A 21,400-nucleotide genomic window follows, 5' to 3' on the forward strand; every position below is an offset into this window, starting at 1 on the left:
GCCCATGATGTCATCGATGATGTTGCGACGATCACTCACGACGACGGTCACGACCTGGACGACCTTACGATGCCTGTCTACCACGTCCACCCAACTCTCGCACGAGAACCCGCTCGTAAGTAAGCCTCGACTGACTCTGCCTTTATCTCGATTGACCCAACCTCATACCACCACCTCTTCTCAACTTCCAGGGCATTCCCCGCCGAAACCCAAACCCAGCCCCGACGATGCCCCGCCGAGGAGGTCCCCCCGTAAAACGCAAGATCCCGGGGGTGAAACACGTCGTGGTCGTCTCTAGCGGGAAAGGAGGCGTGGGGAAGAGCACGATCGCTGCGAACCTCGCTGTGGCTTTGGCTCAAGGTCAAGGGAAGGGTGTTGCTGGTGGCAGAGTAGGACTACTGGACCTAGATATATTCGGCCCGTCCGTTCCTAAACTCATGGGGCTCGAAGGTGTCGGGGAACCGTTATTGAGCGAAGGAGGTGAGTCTCTGCCTTTTCTTGGGATTTTGAAATGTTGAGTAGATGAGTTATGAGGGAGGCTGATCGGTACATTTTCTCCTTTTTCGTTATCTTTGTTTTTTTCCGTTGAACTCTTGATCTTGACATCGAAACCGTCATCTCCTCGACTCGCACTCAAATCTACGCCTACACCCACACTTACATCAACACCAACACCAACACCAACACCCACACCCACATTCGCCTTCGTGCTCTTGCTCGGACGGACAAAGATAAGCCAACAAGTTGATCCCGATGGACAATCATGGGGTCAAGACGATGTCCATGGGGTACCTATTACGTGAGTCGGCCTCGGACTCTTTGCTGGGCTGGCGGGCGGTTCGGTCTGCCAGCGCTTTAGACTGGCTCGGCCATCCTCGCCCGCGACTCTGCATAGCGCTGGTCTATGCGTTCTCGACCACGACTCGCTCGCTGCCTCTGAATTGAGGATACGCGTTTCGGCAAGCCCGACGCTGACACAACCCGCCTCGTCCTCGTACACAGCACCTAGCGCAAACAACGACTCTCCCGTCGTCTGGCGAGGTCTCATGGTCATGAAGGCCGTCCAGCAGGCGAGTCCACAACCGATCCAGCTCAACTGGTTGACCTGCAGAGCTGATCATTGTCCCTTGCCATCTTCGCCTCGCAGTTGCTATTCGATGTCGACTGGACGTCATCAGCTGGGGATCTCGAGGTTCTGGTCATCGACATGCCACCAGGGACGGGTGATGTGCAGTTGAGTCTCGGTCAGCTGGTCGTAGTGGACGGTAAGTAGCGCAGACACGTTAAACGACTTGAAAGCAATCAGTGGCATGAGCTGATGAGGGTTGGACTTTTTTATGGAACTGTAGGAGCTGTGATCGTTTCGACACCGCAGGATGTTGCGTTGATCGATGCAAGAAAGGGTGTCAACATGTTTAGGAAAATACATATTCCCGTAAGTACGATCACGGCGCCCCTAGTATCGCACCACTGCTGACTCTCACCGTCATCCATAACGCAGATCTTTGGAAGCATCCTGAACCAGTCTCACTTTACCTGCTCGTGTTGCTCGACACGGCATCAATTGTTCGGATCGCCCGATGCGTTCAAATCGGTAGCCGACGACCTCTCGCTCGACGTGCTAGGCGAAATTCCCGTCGTCCCCGTCATCAGCTCGGGCGGGGATAGCGGAGTACCCGTCATGGTGCAGGACAGCAAGGAAGGAGAAGAGACGAGACAGGCCATGCGAGGGGTAGCAAGAGCCATGTGGAAGAACCTGGGACGGAGTATATGAACAATAACCTGACGATGTATGCTATAATGAATTTGCTGGTTGTACAAGCGTGTCTGCGTGGACATGTTCCGTGATCAGCAGGATACTGTTGGCTCGATCTTGGCGACGTTGATGAGGAATTCCTCAATGACCTTTTTGCCATTTCTATCAAAGAAAAGCTCACGTGATCAGCACCAGGTATCGCGAGCCAGGACAAGGCAGTTGCTCACCTCAGATTCAAGAGCCGTAATCTCTCATTGCTTAGATGTGCGTTGGAAGAATGCTGACCGATAGGCAAATGCACGCAGGGAGCGTTGAAGAGCTCTTCCAAGAATGGTATCGTGGGAATGGACTACGACGCGACAGGTCAGCCGGTCAAATATCCGAGTGAAAAGGCTGGCTGGACAAACTCACGCCTCCTTCCCGGATGCGCAATGGCTTCTGCTTCCAAATCTTTTCGATTGCCCTTTCCAGAGTCTGGAAATAGGCGTTTTCAGGGTGAGCCAACCACCATCTCGCACGATGTGTTACGTTGATCTATGAGATATCCGGACGTCAGCAATGAAGCTTGTACACTCGTGCTGCACGCAGCACTCACCTCGAGAGCCATGCCGTTCTGCATCTCTGCAAAGACATTGTTGCAGTGCTTCTTCAATCCGTCTACGATGGTTTCGAGATCCTAAAATGATGACGGTCAGTTCACAGCTAGCCCGAAACACCTTCTCGATGCATCTTACTTGATCTGGCACCAACCTGAACGAGACGTTCGCGGTGACCGAGTTGGGAATGATGGTATTGTTGGCGGGCCCGCTTGCTCTGATATTGGCGACCGAAAACGTCGGCTCTCGCCACTTTTTGGCAATAGTCCCGACCGTCATGTCGGAGACCTTGGCTACCGCTTCATAGTATCTCTGTTCTTCTTCCCCAAGTGGCGAGACTCCGTCATAAAATCCGGGAATATTTACCTTGCCACCGTTCTCGATGTTCGATAATAGCTTGACCATGGCCAACATGGGTTCTGCCACGGCTCCACCGTCGACTCCAGAGTGCGCGTCGGCATTCTTGCTGGTGATGCTCAGGTTGGCGTAAATGACTCCCCGCAAACCAAAGACGACACAGGGATCGTCTTCCCCAACCCACGACGAGTTGGAAAGCAGGATAGTATCGATATGGCCAATGTCGTCGCGGTACTTCTGCATCGCTTGGAGGAACCCGGCGCTTCCCGCTTCCTCCTCGCCCTCAATGACCATGACGAGATCGACGTCGAGCATCCTTCGTTCACGAAGCGCGGCAGCGGCGCAGGCTACAGCGAGGATGGGACCCTTGTTATCGGCGACTCCACGTCCGTAAAGATACCCATTACGACCGGAGAGCTCGAAAGGGTCCGTAGCCCACTCCTCCTCTGTTGCTGGCTGAACATCGTAATGGCCATAGAACAAGACCCTCTTGCGGGGCTTGCCGACTGATTGACCCTGGAACTTGGCCAGGACCAGAGGATTCTTGCCATCCATCGTAGGCAGTAATTGAGCCTCGGCGCCCATCTGGGTCACCAAGCGCTTCAGTAAATGGGCTCCCTGCCTACAGTCTTCGCTATGCTTGCCATCGCTGACAGTCGGGATAGCGATCATCTTGCTGAGTCCGTAAAGCATGACATCACCGTCATTGCTTGGAGTCACATTGTTGACATCGTGTCGGATGGGTGTGACCTCGGCAGATTCCCCTCGCGGCAGGTTCCACAACTTGACGAAACGCTTGCCAGCCGAGATGAGACTGTATTGTCCTCCCTCTTGTTGCAACATCAGCGTCGACAAGATCGAAAACTGATGTGCTTGGAAGGTAGCGATACAGTCGAAACTAGAGTCGAAACGGATCATCATCCCATCGGCACCCGCGGCGTACAGCTCTGTACCGGCGATCGCCATCGACATGACGTCCGAGTTGTGGGCCAAGATGCTCCGGATGCACGATCGCGTCTCGAGATCCCAGACCTTGATCTGTCCACCTTGAATACCGGCAAAGAGCAGACTGTCGCGGTAGGTCAAAGAGAGTGTGGCTCCGGGTAGCTCGTCAAAGGTGAACAGGTACTGGAGACCACCACCGGGCTGGCATTCCCACATCTTGACGTCGGCATCCCCACTCCCGCTGGCCAGCCACCATGTATCATCCGGACGCTGTATCATCTGCATACAGTAGACGTATCCGTAGTGCGCGCTGCTGACGACATTGTCCAAGGGGACCGATAGCTCTTCGGGCAAGACGTCGGCGGCCGGTTGTATGCCGGGATACAATATCGGCGTGTTTTGCATGTTCCGAACACTGCTCCGAGGGCTACCCCCAAACGCCGGCGAGCCAGGTCGAGGTTCTGAAAAGAACTTGTGCGGAAAGACTCGGCTCGAACGGGTTTTCGTGACCTTGACGGGTTGCGTGCCAAAGTAGCCGGATTGCAGCTCGGCCTTTGATCTGCCAAAGTTGACGTATTCGATGTCGGTGGACTGATCGCCAAAGTAAAGTGTACCTCCGGCTCGAGGATCCCATGCCAGGCAGTAGATGTCACCCGAGGTACCTGAGCTCGGAGTGATGTCACAAAGCGGCGAGAGCGTCTCGGTACACCAGATCTGACAGAGCGCGCTTCATTAGACGCTACAATCCCAAAGACAATCAGAACAGACTCACCCTGACGGTACCATCGCCTTTGAACAATTGCAACCAGTCAGCCACCATCATCAAGCTATCGGCGCTCGAGAGAAGGCTTACTGCTACCGCTGAACAGCCATTTTCTTTCCGGCACCAATAGTAAAGCTAGTACAGAACCCTCGTGGCCCAAGAGCATGGCCTGCTTCTGCAGCTGGTCTCGACTGTACACCTAGAATGATGAAGACAGGACGGCAATATTAGTATTCATGGTTAATCGAGCGGGGAATACATATAAATTCACGATGATCGCATTCGACTCCGAGGACGGTCCCACATATATCCGGTTCTCATCAGCAGCTGTGAAAGGAGATATTAGTGAGTATACTTCTAGGGCTCTGGCCTGGCTAGCTTACCGAGACTCAACGGCCGGCTGCCCTCCTCGCTCAAGAGATGTTCGAGTATCGGCAACTGTCCATTCCGATTCCGACTCAAGCTCTCTAATTTCTTGTTGATCATCCGGAGATTCATGGGAGATTCAGAGAATTCCGTCGGCGTCATCAAGGGGGTGGGAATGTCCGAGTATGGTAAGATTTCCACAGCCAGTTTCGGTTTGGGGAGCAATTTCGGCGAATGACAGGCAGAGAGGACGGGCGAAGAGGAACGGGATGCGACACGGGAGAGAGGGGATCGTCCGTATATCCCACGAGGCGAGGCCAGACCCGAATAGAGGTGTTGTAAAGTTTGATTTTCCGATAGGTTACCCATGATGGAAAGATTGGTTGGAGTGAGTCAAACAGATGTTTCGGATAGAAAGCAGAAAAGAAAGAGAATGCGAGGGAGAGAAGTCGTTAGCGGGTCGTTGCTGACTTTCGAGCATGAATATATAACCTCCTCACCTCGAGGAAGGCTTCCTGAGCTCGTAGCCTGTACCCTAGCGGTAGGCCGGGAGGGCATGATGCGACGGTTCTTCGGTTTCGCTATGCCCCTGTTCGACCATTCGTCATCCGGCGAGTGTTCTCCTTTGAGCTGTGAGTGATGGTGTAATCGATGCTGTGCTCTCCGCTCCTTTTCCTGCCAGTCGGAGAGGACTGACGTGAGAGTTCGCTATTCAGGCGGAGAGGGAGTCGGCGAGAGAATGGATGTCGAGGATGAGACAGCAGTATAGCGTTCGTTTAGCATAGCGTGTAGGTTGAATGCTCGTAAGAGTAGATGCTGCTTGGATCATCGTTTCGGGTCGTGTCACGTGACAGCTTCTATCTCAGTCGAAGACCGTTAGGAGTATGGCGATTTGCTTGATCACTCGACTAGTTAGCTAGTTAGGACAATATCGCCGGACATGACGATGAAACTCGGCCGAGTTGGCTATATTTGTCAGCAAGATATTCCGGGCAATGACGAGCGATGGCGACACCGCAAGCGATCGTGCGGGCGGGAAAGGCAGGTGTATTCCTTTCATCACCCGGAGAAACTGCTCCTCTACAGCTCTACAACGACAGGCGCATCTTCACCTTCTTCCAACTCGTCTCCATCGTCATCCTCATCCTCCTCAGCCTTCCTTCTCACGCTTCTTAGATCGGGCAGGCCCCAGCCGAATTTGCTTCGGACCGTCTCGCTCAGCGACCCGATGGCGCTGTCCAATTCCACATCCCCTCGTCGAGCGTTCGACCCATAGTTGCGGATCAAGGTCTCGATTTCTGCGAACCAAAAGTCCTCCATCCCCGTCCCAGCGAGCTCCACGGTAAAGAACGTCTCTGGGACGACCTTGATGTGCACCTCGAGCGTCTTGATGAGCAACGAGTAGAACTGTCCGATCGATTCCCGTGTCAAGGTCACACCGTCCGCTGGAGATACGTCGTCCAAGTCTTGAAAGAGCTCCTCACAGCGAGCGCATAGCGAGAGGAGCCGTTTGTAGGCCAAGAGCCCCGCAAAATTTTGGACGTAGAGGAAGATGACGAAAGCCAGCTGGATCTCTGCCAATAGTCTCTGTGGATCTAGCAGTGTTACCGTAAATGTATCAGCACACTTTCTCTCTTCGTTTCATACTATTGAATGACGTACTTGATTCAAGGTGCGTATTTACGACGTGTCTCCATAACCAGCTCTTGTCCTTCGAATACCGCGTGACCTCTTCCCCGACCGCATCTGCCCCCCACGACCGTTTCAGATCGAAAGCGACAAAGTCCAACGTGTTCATCTCCCCTGTCTGGGCCACCTTTTGCACCTTTCCCTTGCCCTTGACGACCTCGTCATCCGCAGGGGATTCCATCAGGCTATCCAGCTTGCCCGCCTTGCCTACAACCCGCTCGACATCTCCCGTCGTAATACAGTTCGTCATGTTTTGCCATACCTTGGCGAGGTAAAGTGGGTAGACTCCTAGATTGGGATCCAAAGTCTTTAGATGCTCCCGTGTCAAGACCGTCTCCACCTCTTCTCCCGTCTGAGCGTCAGCGAGGTTGGGAATCAATTCTTCCTCCTCGGCCGAGTATTTCAGGACCAGCGTCTGGCGACTTCGTAACGTCCTGAAGAGACCATGCCGTACGGGCATGGCCATCGGAGCGTCTGAAGCTGCAGGTGGCGAGTGCGTGAACAGGTGGAGCCCCGAAGGGATCATCTTGTAACCCATGAATTGGGAGGTGACCTTGTCTTCCCCATCGATGCCGACTTGAGATCCCTCGGGAAGGTCAGAGACGATGATGAAAGCTCCAGTCTCATAGTGATATTCGGCGCCTTCAGGAGTGAGTCTCATGTTTGTAGTGTGCGTATTTTGGATGCTGTGAACGGTCCGTTGCAACAAATCCAGGTATAGATTAATTTGTTGGAAATGTCGTGCATGATCGCATGATCGCATGATGAATCAGTTGCTCCGAGCTCGGGCTTTGAGCAACAGAAGTCAACTAGCGCGGGCGGAATCTGGATGGGGAACTTCTACCTGGAACGCCCTATTCAATCTTCCTATGGCCTATGTCAATCAAATCCAATCCTTCCGAAGCGCCGAAGCTACCCTGATGTTGTTGTGCATCTTGGTCACGTTGTGATTTTCCCTTATACTTGCCTACAGGAGAGGAAGCGGTGACGGTTACGCACTAGCTGGATTCAGAAAGCGATACGGCACGGCAAGTCACGAAAAGCACAACAAATGCGTATACAAGCAAGGTCCATGCGGAGGACTAGCAAGCTTTACATCTCGGTCATACATGAAGGGAGACGCATATAAATGTGAGATTAAAAGATGGCGAACGCTTAGGCAGATGATACATCGCCGTATTATAGGTAAACCTGAATGGCAGAAGCGCAAGTCGGCGATTCGTAAAGAAAGGTAGGGATGGATATCGCTGTGGATGTCTGGATGACCGGGTTGTGGTAGCTCAATGTCCACCGCCCATGGTACCGTAGCTCTTGGCGACGACGGCTTCTTCTTCACCCTCGCCCGGCTTGATATTGTGCAAGCCCAACTTCTTACGGACCAAGGTGACAGTAGCGACCCAGTCGACGCGGAGGAGCAAGACGGCCGTGGCGATACCCGCAAAGGTGATACCGACGGACAGACCGATCCAGAGGCCTCGGAGACCCATGTCCCGCTTGAAACAGAGGAAGGCTCCGATAGGCAAGCCCTGCGAGTCGATAGTGATCAGAGGAGTCTGGCTGTCATCTTCGGCGCGCAGGCGAGCTCACAATGATGTAATAGGCCATCAGGTTGATGATGGCGCCCTTCCTGACCAGACCGAGGACACGCATGGTACCACCACCGACACCGACGATACCATCGGCAGTCTACAGAGAAAAGGCGGAGCTTTCAGAACAGGTTCGTATCGAGTTGAGAAAGGCTTAGCTCACCTGGAACAAGGCAACGTAGATGGTGAGCTGGGCGACACCAGCGACGACGACAGGGTCCGAAGTGAAGAGGTATGCGATCTGATGTCTCAGAACAACGAGAATAGCACTGAAAGCAGCACGACGTTCAGCCGAAACCGGAATTTCCTATCCGACAATCGCCAAATACACACCTGTTGAACATCGATACGCCGACTGCGAGCGCGAGGGCGACCTTGCTGGCCAAACTCGCTTCTACAGGTCGGTTGGCTCCCAACAAGTTACCGATTCGGTTGGCCGCGGCGTTGCCTCCACTGAGAGGGAACTGGAAGAGGATCGAAGAGAACGAGAGGAGGACCGAGTTGACGGCGAGCTCGACCGTTCCTAGAGAGGCGACCATGAGACCGCAAATCTCCCAAGCCCACCATTCACTGGCGACTTGCAAGGCGCCTACGATCACGAACAATGGTCAGGCGTGATGTCACGGAAGCGGTTATGGTTTAGCTGGACTTACCGAAAGATCCCTGAGTGAGCAAGAACAAGGCCTGTTCCCCAGTGAAACCGCCCCATCCGTTCCAAGCCGTCTTTGGAGCAAAGAACATGGCCCAGACAACAGCGAGCGTAGCGCTATTGACCCCGATTACTGACATCAGCTTGCGATCCATCTGGCCTCTGAGACCATGCAGCTGACTCACGAAAGATTGAAACTGATCGAGGTCGTCAACGGCGCGCCGACGAAACCGATCCTGACAGCAGGAGGACCCCACACCAAGAGGTAGTTCAAACCCAGGTTGAGCGGGGCGACGATCCCGCTGATGACTTGATGCACGCCTTGCAAATTTTGAGCCATAAAGTACCTAGAGATGAAGGTTCATCACGATCAGGTCTATGAATTGCCAGGGAGATAAGTGATAGAAGTGGACTCACTTTCGCATCATCTGGTTCAAAGCGTACCCTGGCAGACCGACGGCGAGGTACCGGATGTACAACCCGGCACGGTAGGCCACTGCCTCGTCTTGACCCAGACGCAGGAGGATGTTCTCGGCATTCATCCAGACGATGACGATCGGGACCTGCGCGAAAGGTGTAGAATTGGTGGTCAGACAAAGTCTCTCGTCGGATACTCATACCATTCTGATGCCGATGCTCACCATAAGAGCCAAGACGATAATCGCACTGAACACCACATGTCAATCAGCATTGATACGATCCGCTGACCACCGCCTCACACGAAAACAAACTCACCATCGCTGCAACCAATACCCGACTCGCTGCGGCTCGCTCGACGTCCACGCGGTAGGCATAACCAGATCCACTGCACCCCGTAAAAAAGCCGAGCCCATGTCAGCAAGTTAACTCCAAGTCTCGAAAAATGCCATACAGGCGATCAGCCATGACCGGAACGACGACTCACGGGAAGAGATGAATCCTTGCAAGATCGAGTACCCGGTCACAGCCGCCGTCATGTTCGCCAAAGCGCTCGCCGCTAGGTCCGTCGTCGAAAGATGACCGATCGAGATGACGCTCGCCAGGGGCAAAGAATACTCCAACAACTGGGTCCCAAAGATCGGAGCTGCCGAGGCGCAGAGGACTTTGGTTTCCGCCCATGCGGAGGAGTACCAGGTGGGGGTGGGATGGGAAGGGGTAGGAGCGGCGAGGTGAAGGTCGGCGATCGGGTCTAGTTCGGTAGCGGGATCGAGGAGCATGTGGGTCTCTGCGCAATCGGTACCGGGTGAAGAGGAGGCGTCGTCGTCTTCCTCGGTCTGGACGGCCTCTTCCAGAGCGCGAGGTTCGGTGGATCGAAGAGGAGTCCGTTCGTCCGTACCCGCGTTAGTAGGGGGTTCGAGTGGGGTGAACCTCAAGCTCGACCTTCCCAGCTTGGGCGACATCGAATTGCTCCGATGACCATGGTGATGATGATGTCCATGATGCTGCGCCTGATGGATCTCATCCACCTCTTCCCCCGTCTCTGCCCCAGAGACGATCGTCGTCAACTTGGCCAACCTGGCTCGGTCGGAAGCCGAGTACTGGGACAACATCGACTCCCTCCTCTCGTGATTCCCGCCGTGTCCGAAGTGCAAGTTGTTGGCGATGGTGGACAGGACAGAGGCTCGACGGGCGTACCCGGCAAAGGCGTTGACGACGATATCAGGAATCCGATCATCCTCTGTCGAACGGGTCGACTGGGAAAACACCGAGTCCGAAGTGACATGGCCGGGTCTTCTGTTGTTGTTGTTGTCGTTATTCCTGTTGGTTTCAGTCCTGTTGTTGGTACTGCGTTCATTTCTACGATCGTCCTCCTCCTCCTCGTCATCGTCCATCAAAGGCTGCTCCTCCGGAATCACACTCGGATGCCTCGCTCCCATATGAGGTCTTCCGCCATGATGATCATGGGAAGATTGTTGCGAAGACTCGGAGAAGCGGCGGGCGGATTCTTGGTTAGGCGAGAGGACGTGATTGGCGATCAGGTTCTCCAGGTTACTTTGAATAGCTATGAAATGGGGTGGCGATAACAAACGGTGGTGATCAGTTTCAAGTGAAAGTAGATGATATACGGAAGAAAGAGATATGGGATGTACTGACTGTATGAAGTTCCGTATGAACTGGACAGAGCCCCGTTATTTGCGTGAAGACCGTATGAAGCCATCGTAAATTCGAATTCAAGTTCAAGTCCAAGTCGTTGGTCGTTGTCGTGTCCAGATCAAATGCAAGTGGCAATATCCGTAACAGATAACAGATAATGATAAAACAGGTCCTCCAAATGTGATAGCAGAGTGATGCAAGTCGGATTCACAGAGAAGAGGTCGAGGCTAGACAATCGGTCGATTGTTTGTTTTCTTGTGGCGAGGTGGATATCGATAAACCTGGGTCAGCCCGATCGATGAGCGAGAAAACTGGAACGGTGCGCGATAAAGCCCGGATCAATGGTGCAAGGTATGGCTGTGTCACCGTTGAGGGAGCACAAGTATACAGGAGATCCAGGAGATGGGACGATCGTCGCTGTGGACTGAGATCTGTCCAGGTCTGTTCAAAGAGGCGACGACATGCAACTCGTGCAACAAAAACACAAAAATGCGGGGAAACGACGTCGCCGAGGCGGACCTGTTGGCACGCCATCTGGAATCATTCCCGGAGGCAAATCTAAGGTTTACGGCAAATCATTGGTGGCTTTTCGCTCGAACGCCATGATCTCGGACATTCATCCAATGTTCTGTATGTCCGTGCATGCCCGATCTGCTTCCGTTTTCACCCGAAAGTCCAACTCGGGGACCAGGGACGAACTTTGGAAAGATGTGCATGCATGTTCGAGTCCTTGAACCCTTGTTTAACGAGGTAGAATTCCTGCCGACCAGCTACCTTAGCCCAACCGAACGCATCTATAACATTTCATTATGGATACCTACCAGACTCCGTTAACAAGGTCGGTGGTCTTGAGGCGCCTCGCCCGCCCGTAACTCGAGAGACCTCTACTGAACAAGTTCCACGGTTTCGATAGCCGATATGCGTCCAAAGAGATGTGCCAGCTCTTTTCCAGCGGTGTGAGCCTTCCTATCACCTGATCAGGCAAGATGTGACGGGGAATCTCCATGCTGATCTTGGATTCCCCGCGACAATGCCTGTGAACGCTCGACGCAGACCCGGTTCGGAACATGGAGGAAACTCTGGTTGAACCTCGCCATCGCCGAAAAGGTAAGCTAAGCACATCATGTGCCATCTGTCTCATCTCTTCTATTCAGATCAAGATCGTAATCGTGGGAGGGAAGAAACTGAGACTTTGCCCTGAACCGTTGTAGGAACTCGGACTGCCCATCTCCGACTCGGCCATCGAGCAGATGAAGGCCAACTTGGATTTGGACGAGGAACAGTTCAAGATCGCCGCTGTCGAGGAGAAGAAGAGGAGGCGTGAGTCATGACCTGAACTCTCATTCTGTATCGTGTCCTTTGTTTCGGACGGCTGACGGCTGCTTTGTGCTCCGCTGTAGACGATGTGATGGCGCACGTTCACACTTTTGGGGTCGTCGCGCCTGATGCTGCTGGGATCATTCAGTGAGTTCAGGATTCCGTCGGGTTGCACATGTTTGAGGATGTTGAAGTTGTATTGACCGGGATTCATATAGCTTGGGAGCTACTTCGTGTTACGTCACCGAGTAAGTCGGTACCTGAAAGCTTGGCAAGAAAGGAACCCCTCCCCTAACGACTCATCAACGATATCGCGACCTCGTAGCAACGCCGACCTGATTTTCTTGCGAGACGGGCTCGACATCCTCCTCCCCAAGCTCGCCACGGTCATCTCCCGTCTTTCCGAGTTCGCCCAGACCTACCGGGACCTCCCCACCCTCGGTTTCACTCACTTCCAGCCCGCCCAATTGACCACCGTCGGCAAGCGAGCTACCCTGTGGATCCAGGAACTCTTGTGGGACTTGAGGAACCTCGAACGTGCGAGGAACGATATCGGTTTCCGAGGCGTCAAGGGGACCACGGGGACTCAGGGGAGCTTCTTGGCCCTCTTTGACGGGGACCACGACAAGGTCGAAGCGCTCGACAAGCGGGTGACCGAGTTGTCCGGGTTGCCCTATGCTTACCCGGTCACCGGGCAGACTTATTCGAGAAAGATCGATGCGGACGTTTTGGGACCTTTGGCTAGTTTCGGAGCCACCGTCCACAAGATTTGCACCGACAGTGAGTCGACGAGCGGCGCTCAAGTGTCGTGAACAGATCAGCGACTGATGTGAAATTCGCTTGTGAACAGTTCGTCTGTTGGCCAACTTGAAAGAGGTCGAGGAGCCTTTCGAGAAGGACCAGATCGGTAGTTCTGCCATGGCCTACAAGGTAAATACTCGATATGAGCTTCGCGTCGGATCATGCCGCTAATGTCGTTGTCGATGCGTTTCTCTGGTTCTGTGTGTAGAGGAACCCCATGCGATCCGAGCGTGCTTGTTCTTTGGCTAGGCATCTGATGGTCTTGCAACAGGACGCTCTGATGACCAGCAGCGTGCAGTGGTTCGAGCGAACCCTCGACGACAGGTAAGAATGCGGTTAGATTTGCCATCGCTAGATTCATCCTGACCGGACGTCCCCGCCCACAGTGCCAACCGTCGTATCGCAATCCCCGAGGCTTACCTCACGGCCGACACCCTGCTCATCATCCTTCAAAACATTTCCGAGGGTATGGTCGTCTACCCCAAGGTCATCGCTCGTCGGATATCACAAGAGCTTCCCTTTATGGCCACCGAGAACATCATCATGGCCATTGTCAAGCACGGTGGGGATCGTCAGGATTGTCACGAAAAGATCCGGGTCTTGTCCCACGAGGCTGGAGCCGTCGTCAAAGAGCAAGGAGGCGAGAACGACCTGATCGAGCGGGTCAAGAAGGATAGCTACTTTGAGCCCATCTGGGCCGAGCTCGACACGCTCCTCGACCCTTCGACCTTTATCGGACGAGCTCCCGAGCAGGTCGACAAGTTTTTGGCCGAATGGGTCAAGCCCGCGCTCGAGCCCTACGCCGAGTCGTTGAAGAACATTCAGGCCGCCACGTTGAATGTGTAGAAAAATGAGTCGGCTGAGAACGCTATGGTATAGACGTGCAAACGATATGCACCAAAAGAGACTATCAACATGTAGTATTACATCCGAGAACCATTGCGAGATGCTAGATTCCCCGGTTCTAAATCCGTTCCAATCCAAAAAGTACGAGCGATAATACCGGGCGAGGTGACGTGTTGTTGCGAGCATACCTGGAAAAGCATGAAGGCAAATGATGTGCAGGGCGTGCAGCTGCAATATTTTCAAGATGAAGATGTAGTAAAGAGCACCGATTTCCTGACCAAAGAAACGTCTTTACGCTTCGACGGCGGAATTCCTCCTTTCCTGCCCGATCGGGCCATAATCCTTGGCGACCTCTGATCCTGCCCATACCATCTTTTCCTCTTCCCCTTCATCTTCACGATCGTCGTCGTCACAGGTGAGTCCGGCGAGGATCCCCAAGACATCGTTCTCCTCCTGGATCTGGGTGCCCTCGAACCCCTCGTTGTCCTGAATCGGCGAGAAGGGGGTAAAAGGACCTGGAGAAGGCGGAGCGGTCTTGTTTTCCGAGATACCAGACCACGACATGGGAGTGAGCGCGGTCGGGAAGACACCTTCGAACGAACGGTTCGACGCGGGCGAAGGGTTCCTATCGATATCGGAGCGTTGCGGCGTGCTCAGTTGCGAGTTGCCGAGAGACGAAGTGCTAGAGGCGAGCACGTGATTTTGCACCTGCAAAGACGAGTGCGGCCGACTGTTGTTGTATGAAGCCGACGGATCCGAGGGGGTCTGAGGGGCGAGCTTAGTGTTGTAACGTTGTTGCATGAACGGAAGGAATTGGTCCGCCAGACTCTGCTGGTGCGCTTGCGAGAGCCCGATCGCCTGTTCATGAAGTGGTTGAGCCTGGAATGGCTGTTGTGACTGGGTTGGCTTTTGCAAGTGAGATTGTTGGAGCTGGAAGGGTCCCTGCGCCTGTTGGTCAAAGCCTTGCACCGGACCTCGTTGAGTTTGGGGCGGGTCATTGTTTCCGAAATAGGACATGCGATTCTCGTAGGGCGTGATCGGAGGGGTAGGGAGAGCAAAAGACGCCTGGCCGCTTGAGTAAGGAGCTGACGAGATTCCCGGACCCATCCCGAGCGCCGAACCAAAATCGAGCCGGACAGGTGCGTTGGTCCGCCTGACCTTTCTGGGAAACCCTTCTCCTTCCCACCTGACCTTGATTTGTTTGCCGCCGTAGAACCTGCCGTGCATCCAAGAGACCGCGTTGGCCGCCTCGCGGATCGTCTTGAAAGTGACCGACGCGGACCTGGTCAAGGCGTTCTCGTGGGGAGGGAGGCCGGAATTGTCGGGTAGGAAGGTCGCTCCGGTCACGTCCCCTCGAGGTAAGAAGCCTCGAATGACATGGTCGATGGTAGGGAACGCTTTGGCGCACTGCAAGATCCAGGTTTTAACGCGTTAGAAACCGGTTGGCAACTCATCAATCACGCAAGCCTACTCACGAGACCTTCCGCAATGACAGTAGTGGACGTCATGTTCGGTGGAGGACTTTCGGAAGAACCACCCCTATCAGCCGTGATGATAGGGGCCCTGTGTTGAACCGGTTGGAACGGCTTGAGTTGGGCGGGAGGGGTACGAAACGCGGCGTTGTATTGCCATTGATCCCGGTGAGAATCGGCGGGAGGCGGTTGGAAGCGCGAGAAGGCTTGTCGAGGGGCTATCGATGCATCAGGGTTGTGGTCAGTATAAAATCATGACTTGTTGGACGTGCTCAAAGACCGACGACTCGCCTCCTTGTTGCTCGGAGTGAGATCCCTTCTGGACCTGAGCCCACGATACTTCAAGTCGACAATTCCTTTCCATCCAAGAGAATGCATCAGCGATTCCGACTGGACGAACCCGTTACGCGCGACCGAGAAGAGGACTCACTTGAGCGTCCTTCCTTGAGTTTTGTTCACGAGATTGCATGCTTCCTCATAGCTCGCCATCAACAGGAATCCCCTACGCCGGCAGCAAACATCAGCTCTTTCATCCGAGTACATCCCTCTCGATACAATCCGACTCACCTCCTCCTGCCCAGCGAATCCAGCATCGATAGGAGACACGCGTGTTCGATCTTTCCGAATTGCGAAAAGACCGCTTCGAATTCGCCCCTATCCGCCATGTTATCAGCGTGGCCTCGTAATATCCCTATCGACCCCTTCGACACTCACTGACTCATATCCAGAGGCAAGTTCAGGACGTAAACATTCTTGGGAAGATCGTCGTGAGAGGCTGGAGGTGGTTGAAAGAGTCGACTAGGTTTGGTTGGAGAGATATCGATCGCGGAGGGCGGGGAGTCTGGGAGGGTGTAGCCGGAGAGGAGGGAGCTCGAATGGGTTCCGGTGAGCGAGTTGCTAGGTGAGAGAAGAGGGATGGGTCGATGGCTGATGGTGGGTTGCGACATTGAGCTGTGATAGAGGTTGAAACCGGGGAAAGAGGGTCGAGATCAGCCTGCGGTACTACGGGTTTGATGGCGATCCAGTTCTCGAGGGTACGGACACGTTCGACGCTTCGAGACCAGCCTTTGCTTCCAGGATCTTGTCTAGCTCCGATTTACTGAGTACACCGACGTCTAGGGAGATGGTGCCGCTTGCCGAGAGCTTGAAAGGACCGAGGATCAAGTTGTTCGCTGGGAGAAGAGATCGACGACGATGATGATGATAGAAACTCGATCAACATGGATTCGCGCCGTCGGAATGTCGTTGCGGTTACTGAATGAAGGAGATGAAGGCTTACTAGCATAGGCAAAGAACTTTTTGAGGTCGTCAGTGTTGACTGCGAGGCGAGGCAAAAGGTGTCAGCGATCGAGGGAATCGAATGGCTCAGAGGCAAAGGCTTGATCAGACGTACCGTTCTTGGAGAGCCCGTTCAGCGTAACGCCGTAGACGTAGTCGGTAGGAGCCATCCTTGGTCGATGTGTCTTGTCGCCTGGATCGTGAACCTAGCCTAATGAGAGTGTAGAAGAGTTTGATTATACAGGAGTCGATCGAGGAGGAGAGGCTGCGAGGGGTCTGGGTTATATAGCTTTGTGATGTGTGTTCGTTGATGGAGGAGTGAATGGTCCTTTGATCAATCGACCACGCGAGATCGCGCCTAACCGAAATCATCCGGACGCTAAAATACTTCCGATCAACCCCTCGATCACAGCCTAGTTCAGCAGCAGGTCCAATTCCTTGTTATTTCTCCTTGTACAACGTTCATGCAGACACAGAAGCTAGAACACGAAATGTTTCTTCCCTAGTGTTACCGATGTGGCTGGCGGTGCGTCACACAATACGCCATCCGCCTTGACTTCGTACGTCTCCGGGTCGACTGATGAAACAGGTTCTGATCAGTCGCGCACTCGAGAATTCCAGACAAGATCCGCCACCCTGCTTACCGGTCATCTTGGGCAGACTGTTGTTATGCTTCATACTCCTCTTACTGATATCTCTACAATTGATCACCGGCTCGGCCATCTTCTTCAGACCGTACGACGCGATCGTTCCTGCCAAATCCAGCACCAGTAGTCGGTGGATCAGTTCCCGACTCGAACTCTCGTAGCAAGATCACGCTGCATCACCCACCGTTCTCGATTGACGCCTTTGAAGCCCAGATGATAGAATGTTTACCGACTGAGGACGGTTGAGCCGCCCACATCGGTCGACCATAAGCCGGTTGGACCGTCGGGATCGACCCGTTAGCTTCTCCCATCTATTCCGAATACGGTCAGGTCATGCTCTCGATCAGCACATCGATCTAGGTACGTGATGCTTCATGAGGAAAGCCGAGTGACACGCACCTGCGCCCATGCGATGACACCCCCCTTGACGATCATCTCGGGTTTTGCACCAAAGTTTTCAGGTTTCCAGATGACCAGATCGGCCAGACATCCCACGGCGACCTGACCGATCAGATGCGACATTCCATGGCAGATCGCTCTGAGCAGTTCAAGTTTTTCAGCGCCCCTATCCGAGAATTGCATCATCAAGGTGGAGCAGGTAGGACTCACGGATTGATGGTATACTTGGAGATGTACCGCTTGACCCGATTGTTATCGCACATCTCCCCGTCCCCCTCCAGAGAACCCCTGACGCCCTTCATCTTGTCAGCCGTCCGCCAGGTCCGGGTGACGACTTCGCCGATCCGCCCCATTGCTTGAGAATCGCTGCTCATCATCGAGATGGCGCCCGTGTCGTGGAGGACGTCTTCGGCGGCGACGGTCTCGGCTCGGATACGAGAGTCGGCAAAGGCGATGTCTTCGGGGATCGACTTGTCGAGATGGTGACAGACCATCAGCATCTGTCTCAGACGTGGACGTTGTTAGCATTTTCGATCTCGCTATCTTGAACGCCAAGGGTGCGACTCACGTCGAGATGCTCGTCCAGGGTGTTGTGAGCATAAGGTCGGGTTGGGTTCGTGGAACTCGGCAGGACGTTTGGGTGTTCGCATACGACAATAATGTCCGGGGCGTGTCCACCTCCCGCTCCTTCCGTATGGTACCTAGAGACTGGAGCGAGGTCAGCTTGGAATCGTCGTTGTTACTAAGGAGTTGGTCTTCACGTGTGGATCGTTCTGCCCTTGAACGCGTCGATCGTCGTCTCGACGAAACCGGATTCGTTGAGCGTGTCGGTATGGATATTGACCTGAACGTCGTACTCATCCCCGATAGACAACGCTCGATCGATACACTCTGGCGTGCTACCCCAGTCTTCATGCAGCTTGAGACCGGCCGCTCCGGCTTCAACTACGTCCTTGAGAGCTTGACGGCTGGCGCCCGAATCGTTTCCTTTACCGGTGAACGCAAAGTTGAGAGGGATCCCGTCCGTCGCGGCCATCATCGTCTCGATGTAGAATTTGGACGAGGTACAGGTCGTCGCGTTGGATCCAGCAGCAGGTCCAGTCCCGCCTCCAATCAAGGTCGTGATACCCGACGCCATGGCCTGTGTGCATGTAATCAGCTTTCCCTGACAGATGGCTGCCTTCATGAACGGACTTGCCTCTTTCCAGAGATCAGTGCAGATGTAGTGGACGTGCGCATCGATCGCCCCTGCCGTGACGATGAGCTTCTCTCCGGCAATGACCTAGAGATGACCGATATCTGAGCGCCGTGCCACACACAACATGCCTGACCCCGCTCACCTCGGTATTCGAGCCAACGATCATTCCCTCGGTCACATTGTCCATCGTATCGGGGTTTCCTGCCTTTCCGATCCCGACGATCTTGCTGTTCTTGACCCCGATGTCTGCCTTGAAGATGCCCGACCAGTCGATGACGAGGGCGTTGGTAATGACCAGGTCGAGCACTTCGGCATCGGAGCGGTCGGACGCTTGACCTTGTCCGTCTCGCAGGGTTTTGCCTAGAACTCGGAACGATCATGAGACTATGTATGTATTGGAACCAATGGCCTGACTCACCTCCCCCGAACTTGCACTCGTCTCCGTAGACGGTGTAATCCTTTTCCACCTCGATCCACAGGTCGGTGTCTCCAAGCCTCACTCGGTCTCCAGTAGTGGGACCGAACATCGATGCGTACTACGGATTGACGGAGGTCAGTGAAATAGTTATGGGCGGCCTTTCGAAGTTGCGACTCACGACTTCCCGCTCCATCTCCTTGGAGACAAAGATCTCCTCTGCCTGACCTTCGTTTCCAATAGCGAAGCCTCCCTTGTCCAGCAAACTTCTGACCAACTCTACGCCTTCCAAAGACTTAGCGTCCAGTCCTGCATCCCTGACAGCAGTAGCGATCCCACTTCCACCCTGTACGAGCTGTTTCCCACCGAATTGCGTCATGACAACCGACTTGCTCTCGCCTGGCTCGAAACGGACAGCCGTGCCTGCGGGAATATCAAGACGAAGAACTTGCTGGAAGGCGAGGATTCGGTCGAAACGCAGAGAGCCATTCGTCTCCAGGAATGGGTAATGGGATCCGATCTGAGGCCAGACGGAGAGAATGAGCTACAGGCTGCGCACACGATCGATGTTGACGAAACGAGCCTACTTGAATCGGTCGGTCCCCCTCGTTGGCGACCTTGAGTTTCCACTTTTTACGTCCTTCATTCAACTTGATGGGTTCCCTCTTGCAGACGACCGCTCCGGGAAGTTCGTAAGCCTTGGGGCGATTCGTGATGGGCGGGAAGAGGTCGGCAGAAGGGATGGGGAGGAAGGAGCCGTACAAGGCGTTCTCGACTGCGGAGAGGAGCACGAGAAGCGTTCAAGTGAGCTCGATACGGTATGTAAAGAGTGAGTACGACGTACGATTCCCATCGTCCGAGCATATAGGATCGTGTACGGTCACCAAGAACGTCCTGTTTCGATTGAGAAGAGCTTCGGTCAGGTCCGAGTTCGAGAAAGGCAACCAGGATCCACTGTACGAACCCGTCCTGATGACCCAAAGAACGAGCATTCAGCCGGCTATACGATCTATTAAAGCTCAACGAAGGCTCACCTGAAAGGTCCCTTCGATCTGAATGTCGTGTATCGACTCCTCGACCCCTTCCATCACATGCCGTCTGCCCAGAAACTCTTTGCCGAGCTGCATCAAGTCGGCCACATTGAGCTTGCCATCTCGTACGTATTCTTGTAATTGGAAAGCTATCAGAGCGACGGCCTCTGATCTGTTCAGCTTGAGACCCCTGGCGAGCCGTTTCTGAGCTAGGAAACCAAGGTTGGCGAGCAGGAGCTTGTCCTGATAACGAGCAATCGGTCAGATGCGGGTTGCGGGAGCGAGGTCGATGGGCGTACCTGTTCTCTCGGTAGCAGATGCATGTTGGTGATAGTTGGGGGTCACAGCTGCAGAAACAATATCTCCGTAGCGATGAGAAGCAATTCTTACAAAGCTATACATGCTATACAGAGGCCATAATTCGTGAACGTCAAAGGAACTCCGAGCTGCTCGGGAATGGTCAATCGGAAGCATATCCACGATTCCCGATAAGAGAATTACTTCCGGTCGGCCCCGCTTGCGCGATCGTACGCACAAGTGGCAACTGGTCAATAATCACTGCTTGCCGACACCAGTCAGCGTTCCGAGGGTTAAGCTTGTTGAGATTCAAAACGCTCGCTTCCTACCCTTCCTGCATTTCTTGACGAATCAGCCGAGCTTCGATGGAATGTCATCCCGGTGTCGCCGACCACGACGAAAGGGGAAAGCGCATTCTTTGGCTTGTATATCCTTATGGCATCCGATAGCACGAAATCTTCAGTCTCGAAGGTGTTATTTCTCATGAGATGCCCTGAGGTATGTTCGAGCCGAGGCACGATCTTTCGATGACACGAAACCCACGCTTCAGATTGACTTGTGGTCTGGAGACGAGATATGCCATTTTGACTAGGAGAACTCGAGGAGGCAGTCGCCGGGCGATGAAGCCGGGCTCAAGGTACGCAATCAATACTTGCGTGTCGGATAAGGGATCGTTACCAGGTTCCGGATAACTACGTAGGTCGAGTCGGAATGAATCATTCGCATCTGGAATCGTGGGGGTTGACCAGGCGCGCCGCCTATGAAATGGGCCGCGCTGCGCTTGCGCGGAAAGCCGGGCCGAATGTTGTTTAAAACGACGATGCATTTGAGTCAAACGGCACAAAGACCATATTTCTACGGTAGTCTGGCATGTAAGCACGAGTAGATCATATAGCCCAGAATTAAGACTTGGCGCAAA

General features: G+C 54.0%; 7 protein-coding genes across 7 annotated transcripts; 2 read left to right on the top strand and 5 right to left on the bottom strand.

Moving 5' to 3' along the window:
• Positions 1–7: 7 nt before the first annotated feature.
• On the top strand, positions 8–1,774 carry HD553DRAFT_330756 (P-loop containing nucleoside triphosphate hydrolase protein; the record flags this gene model as incomplete). Its single annotated transcript, XM_046181987.1, has 7 exons — positions 8–115; positions 192–480; positions 737–799; positions 1,003–1,070; positions 1,148–1,265; positions 1,350–1,435; positions 1,502–1,774. The coding sequence occupies 7 exons, from the start codon at positions 8–10 to the stop codon at positions 1,772–1,774; spliced, it is 1,005 nt and encodes a 334-aa protein (XP_046038732.1).
• Positions 1,682–5,564, bottom strand: HD553DRAFT_172866 (uncharacterized protein). The gene is made up of 10 exons (XM_046176907.1): positions 5,284–5,564; positions 4,801–4,884; positions 4,689–4,744; positions 4,508–4,616; positions 4,427–4,443; positions 2,491–4,368; positions 2,352–2,432; positions 2,168–2,290; positions 1,984–2,105; positions 1,682–1,918 (listed from the first exon to the last, which is right to left on the bottom strand). The coding sequence occupies exons 1-10, from the start codon at positions 5,339–5,341 to the stop codon at positions 1,849–1,851; spliced, it is 2,598 nt and encodes an 865-aa protein (XP_046038733.1). The 5' UTR covers positions 5,342–5,564; the 3' UTR covers positions 1,682–1,848.
• A 299-nt stretch (positions 5,565–5,863) lies between these two features.
• Positions 5,864–7,133, bottom strand: HD553DRAFT_322238 (A1 cistron-splicing factor; the record flags this gene model as incomplete). The annotated part of the gene is made up of 2 exons (XM_046181280.1): positions 5,864–6,378; positions 6,446–7,133. The coding sequence occupies 2 exons, from the start codon at positions 7,131–7,133 to the stop codon at positions 5,864–5,866; spliced, it is 1,203 nt and encodes a 400-aa protein (XP_046038734.1).
• A 372-nt stretch (positions 7,134–7,505) lies between these two features.
• On the bottom strand, positions 7,506–11,216 carry HD553DRAFT_306132 (mate-domain-containing protein). The gene is made up of 11 exons (XM_046179232.1): positions 10,781–11,216; positions 9,612–10,688; positions 9,443–9,512; positions 9,349–9,373; positions 9,125–9,270; positions 8,893–9,054; positions 8,712–8,824; positions 8,392–8,647; positions 8,222–8,327; positions 8,060–8,158; positions 7,506–7,998 (listed from the first exon to the last, which is right to left on the bottom strand). Exons 1-11 carry the CDS (start codon positions 10,842–10,844, stop codon positions 7,753–7,755), a joined length of 2,364 nt encoding a protein of 787 aa, XP_046038735.1. The 5' UTR covers positions 10,845–11,216; the 3' UTR covers positions 7,506–7,752.
• Positions 11,217–11,589: 373 nt separating this feature from the next.
• On the top strand, positions 11,590–13,744 carry HD553DRAFT_268447 (putative Adenylosuccinate lyase; the record flags this gene model as incomplete). The annotated part of the gene is made up of 10 exons (XM_046177579.1): positions 11,590–11,618; positions 11,694–11,736; positions 11,834–11,887; positions 11,992–12,100; positions 12,181–12,244; positions 12,316–12,345; positions 12,423–12,877; positions 12,948–13,027; positions 13,107–13,222; positions 13,285–13,744. The coding sequence occupies 10 exons, from the start codon at positions 11,590–11,592 to the stop codon at positions 13,742–13,744; spliced, it is 1,440 nt and encodes a 479-aa protein (XP_046038736.1).
• Positions 13,745–14,035: 291 nt separating this feature from the next.
• Positions 14,036–16,664, bottom strand: HD553DRAFT_348196 (uncharacterized protein; the record flags this gene model as incomplete). The annotated part of the gene is made up of 9 exons (XM_046183355.1): positions 14,036–15,151; positions 15,220–15,434; positions 15,508–15,572; positions 15,647–15,718; positions 15,784–15,870; positions 15,931–16,167; positions 16,259–16,388; positions 16,496–16,534; positions 16,610–16,664. The coding sequence occupies 9 exons, from the start codon at positions 16,662–16,664 to the stop codon at positions 14,036–14,038; spliced, it is 2,016 nt and encodes a 671-aa protein (XP_046038737.1).
• A 239-nt stretch (positions 16,665–16,903) lies between these two features.
• HD553DRAFT_306137 (uncharacterized protein) lies at positions 16,904–20,596 on the bottom strand. Its single transcript, XM_046179233.1, has 15 exons — positions 20,484–20,596; positions 20,187–20,427; positions 19,998–20,051; positions 19,741–19,928; positions 19,335–19,673; positions 19,157–19,274; positions 18,881–19,098; positions 18,739–18,822; positions 18,302–18,681; positions 18,109–18,241; positions 17,751–18,040; positions 17,541–17,679; positions 17,326–17,452; positions 17,139–17,246; positions 16,904–17,071 (listed from the first exon to the last, which is right to left on the bottom strand). The coding sequence occupies exons 1-15, from the start codon at positions 20,505–20,507 to the stop codon at positions 16,974–16,976; spliced, it is 2,541 nt and encodes an 846-aa protein (XP_046038738.1). The 5' UTR covers positions 20,508–20,596; the 3' UTR covers positions 16,904–16,973.
• Between the last annotated feature and the right edge of the window lie 804 nt (positions 20,597–21,400).

This window comes from Filobasidium floriforme, assembly GCF_021052385.1.
Source record: "Filobasidium floriforme strain CBS 6241 chromosome Unknown HD553scaffold_4, whole genome shotgun sequence".
NCBI classification, from domain to species: Eukaryota; Fungi; Basidiomycota; class Tremellomycetes; order Filobasidiales; family Filobasidiaceae; genus Filobasidium; species Filobasidium floriforme.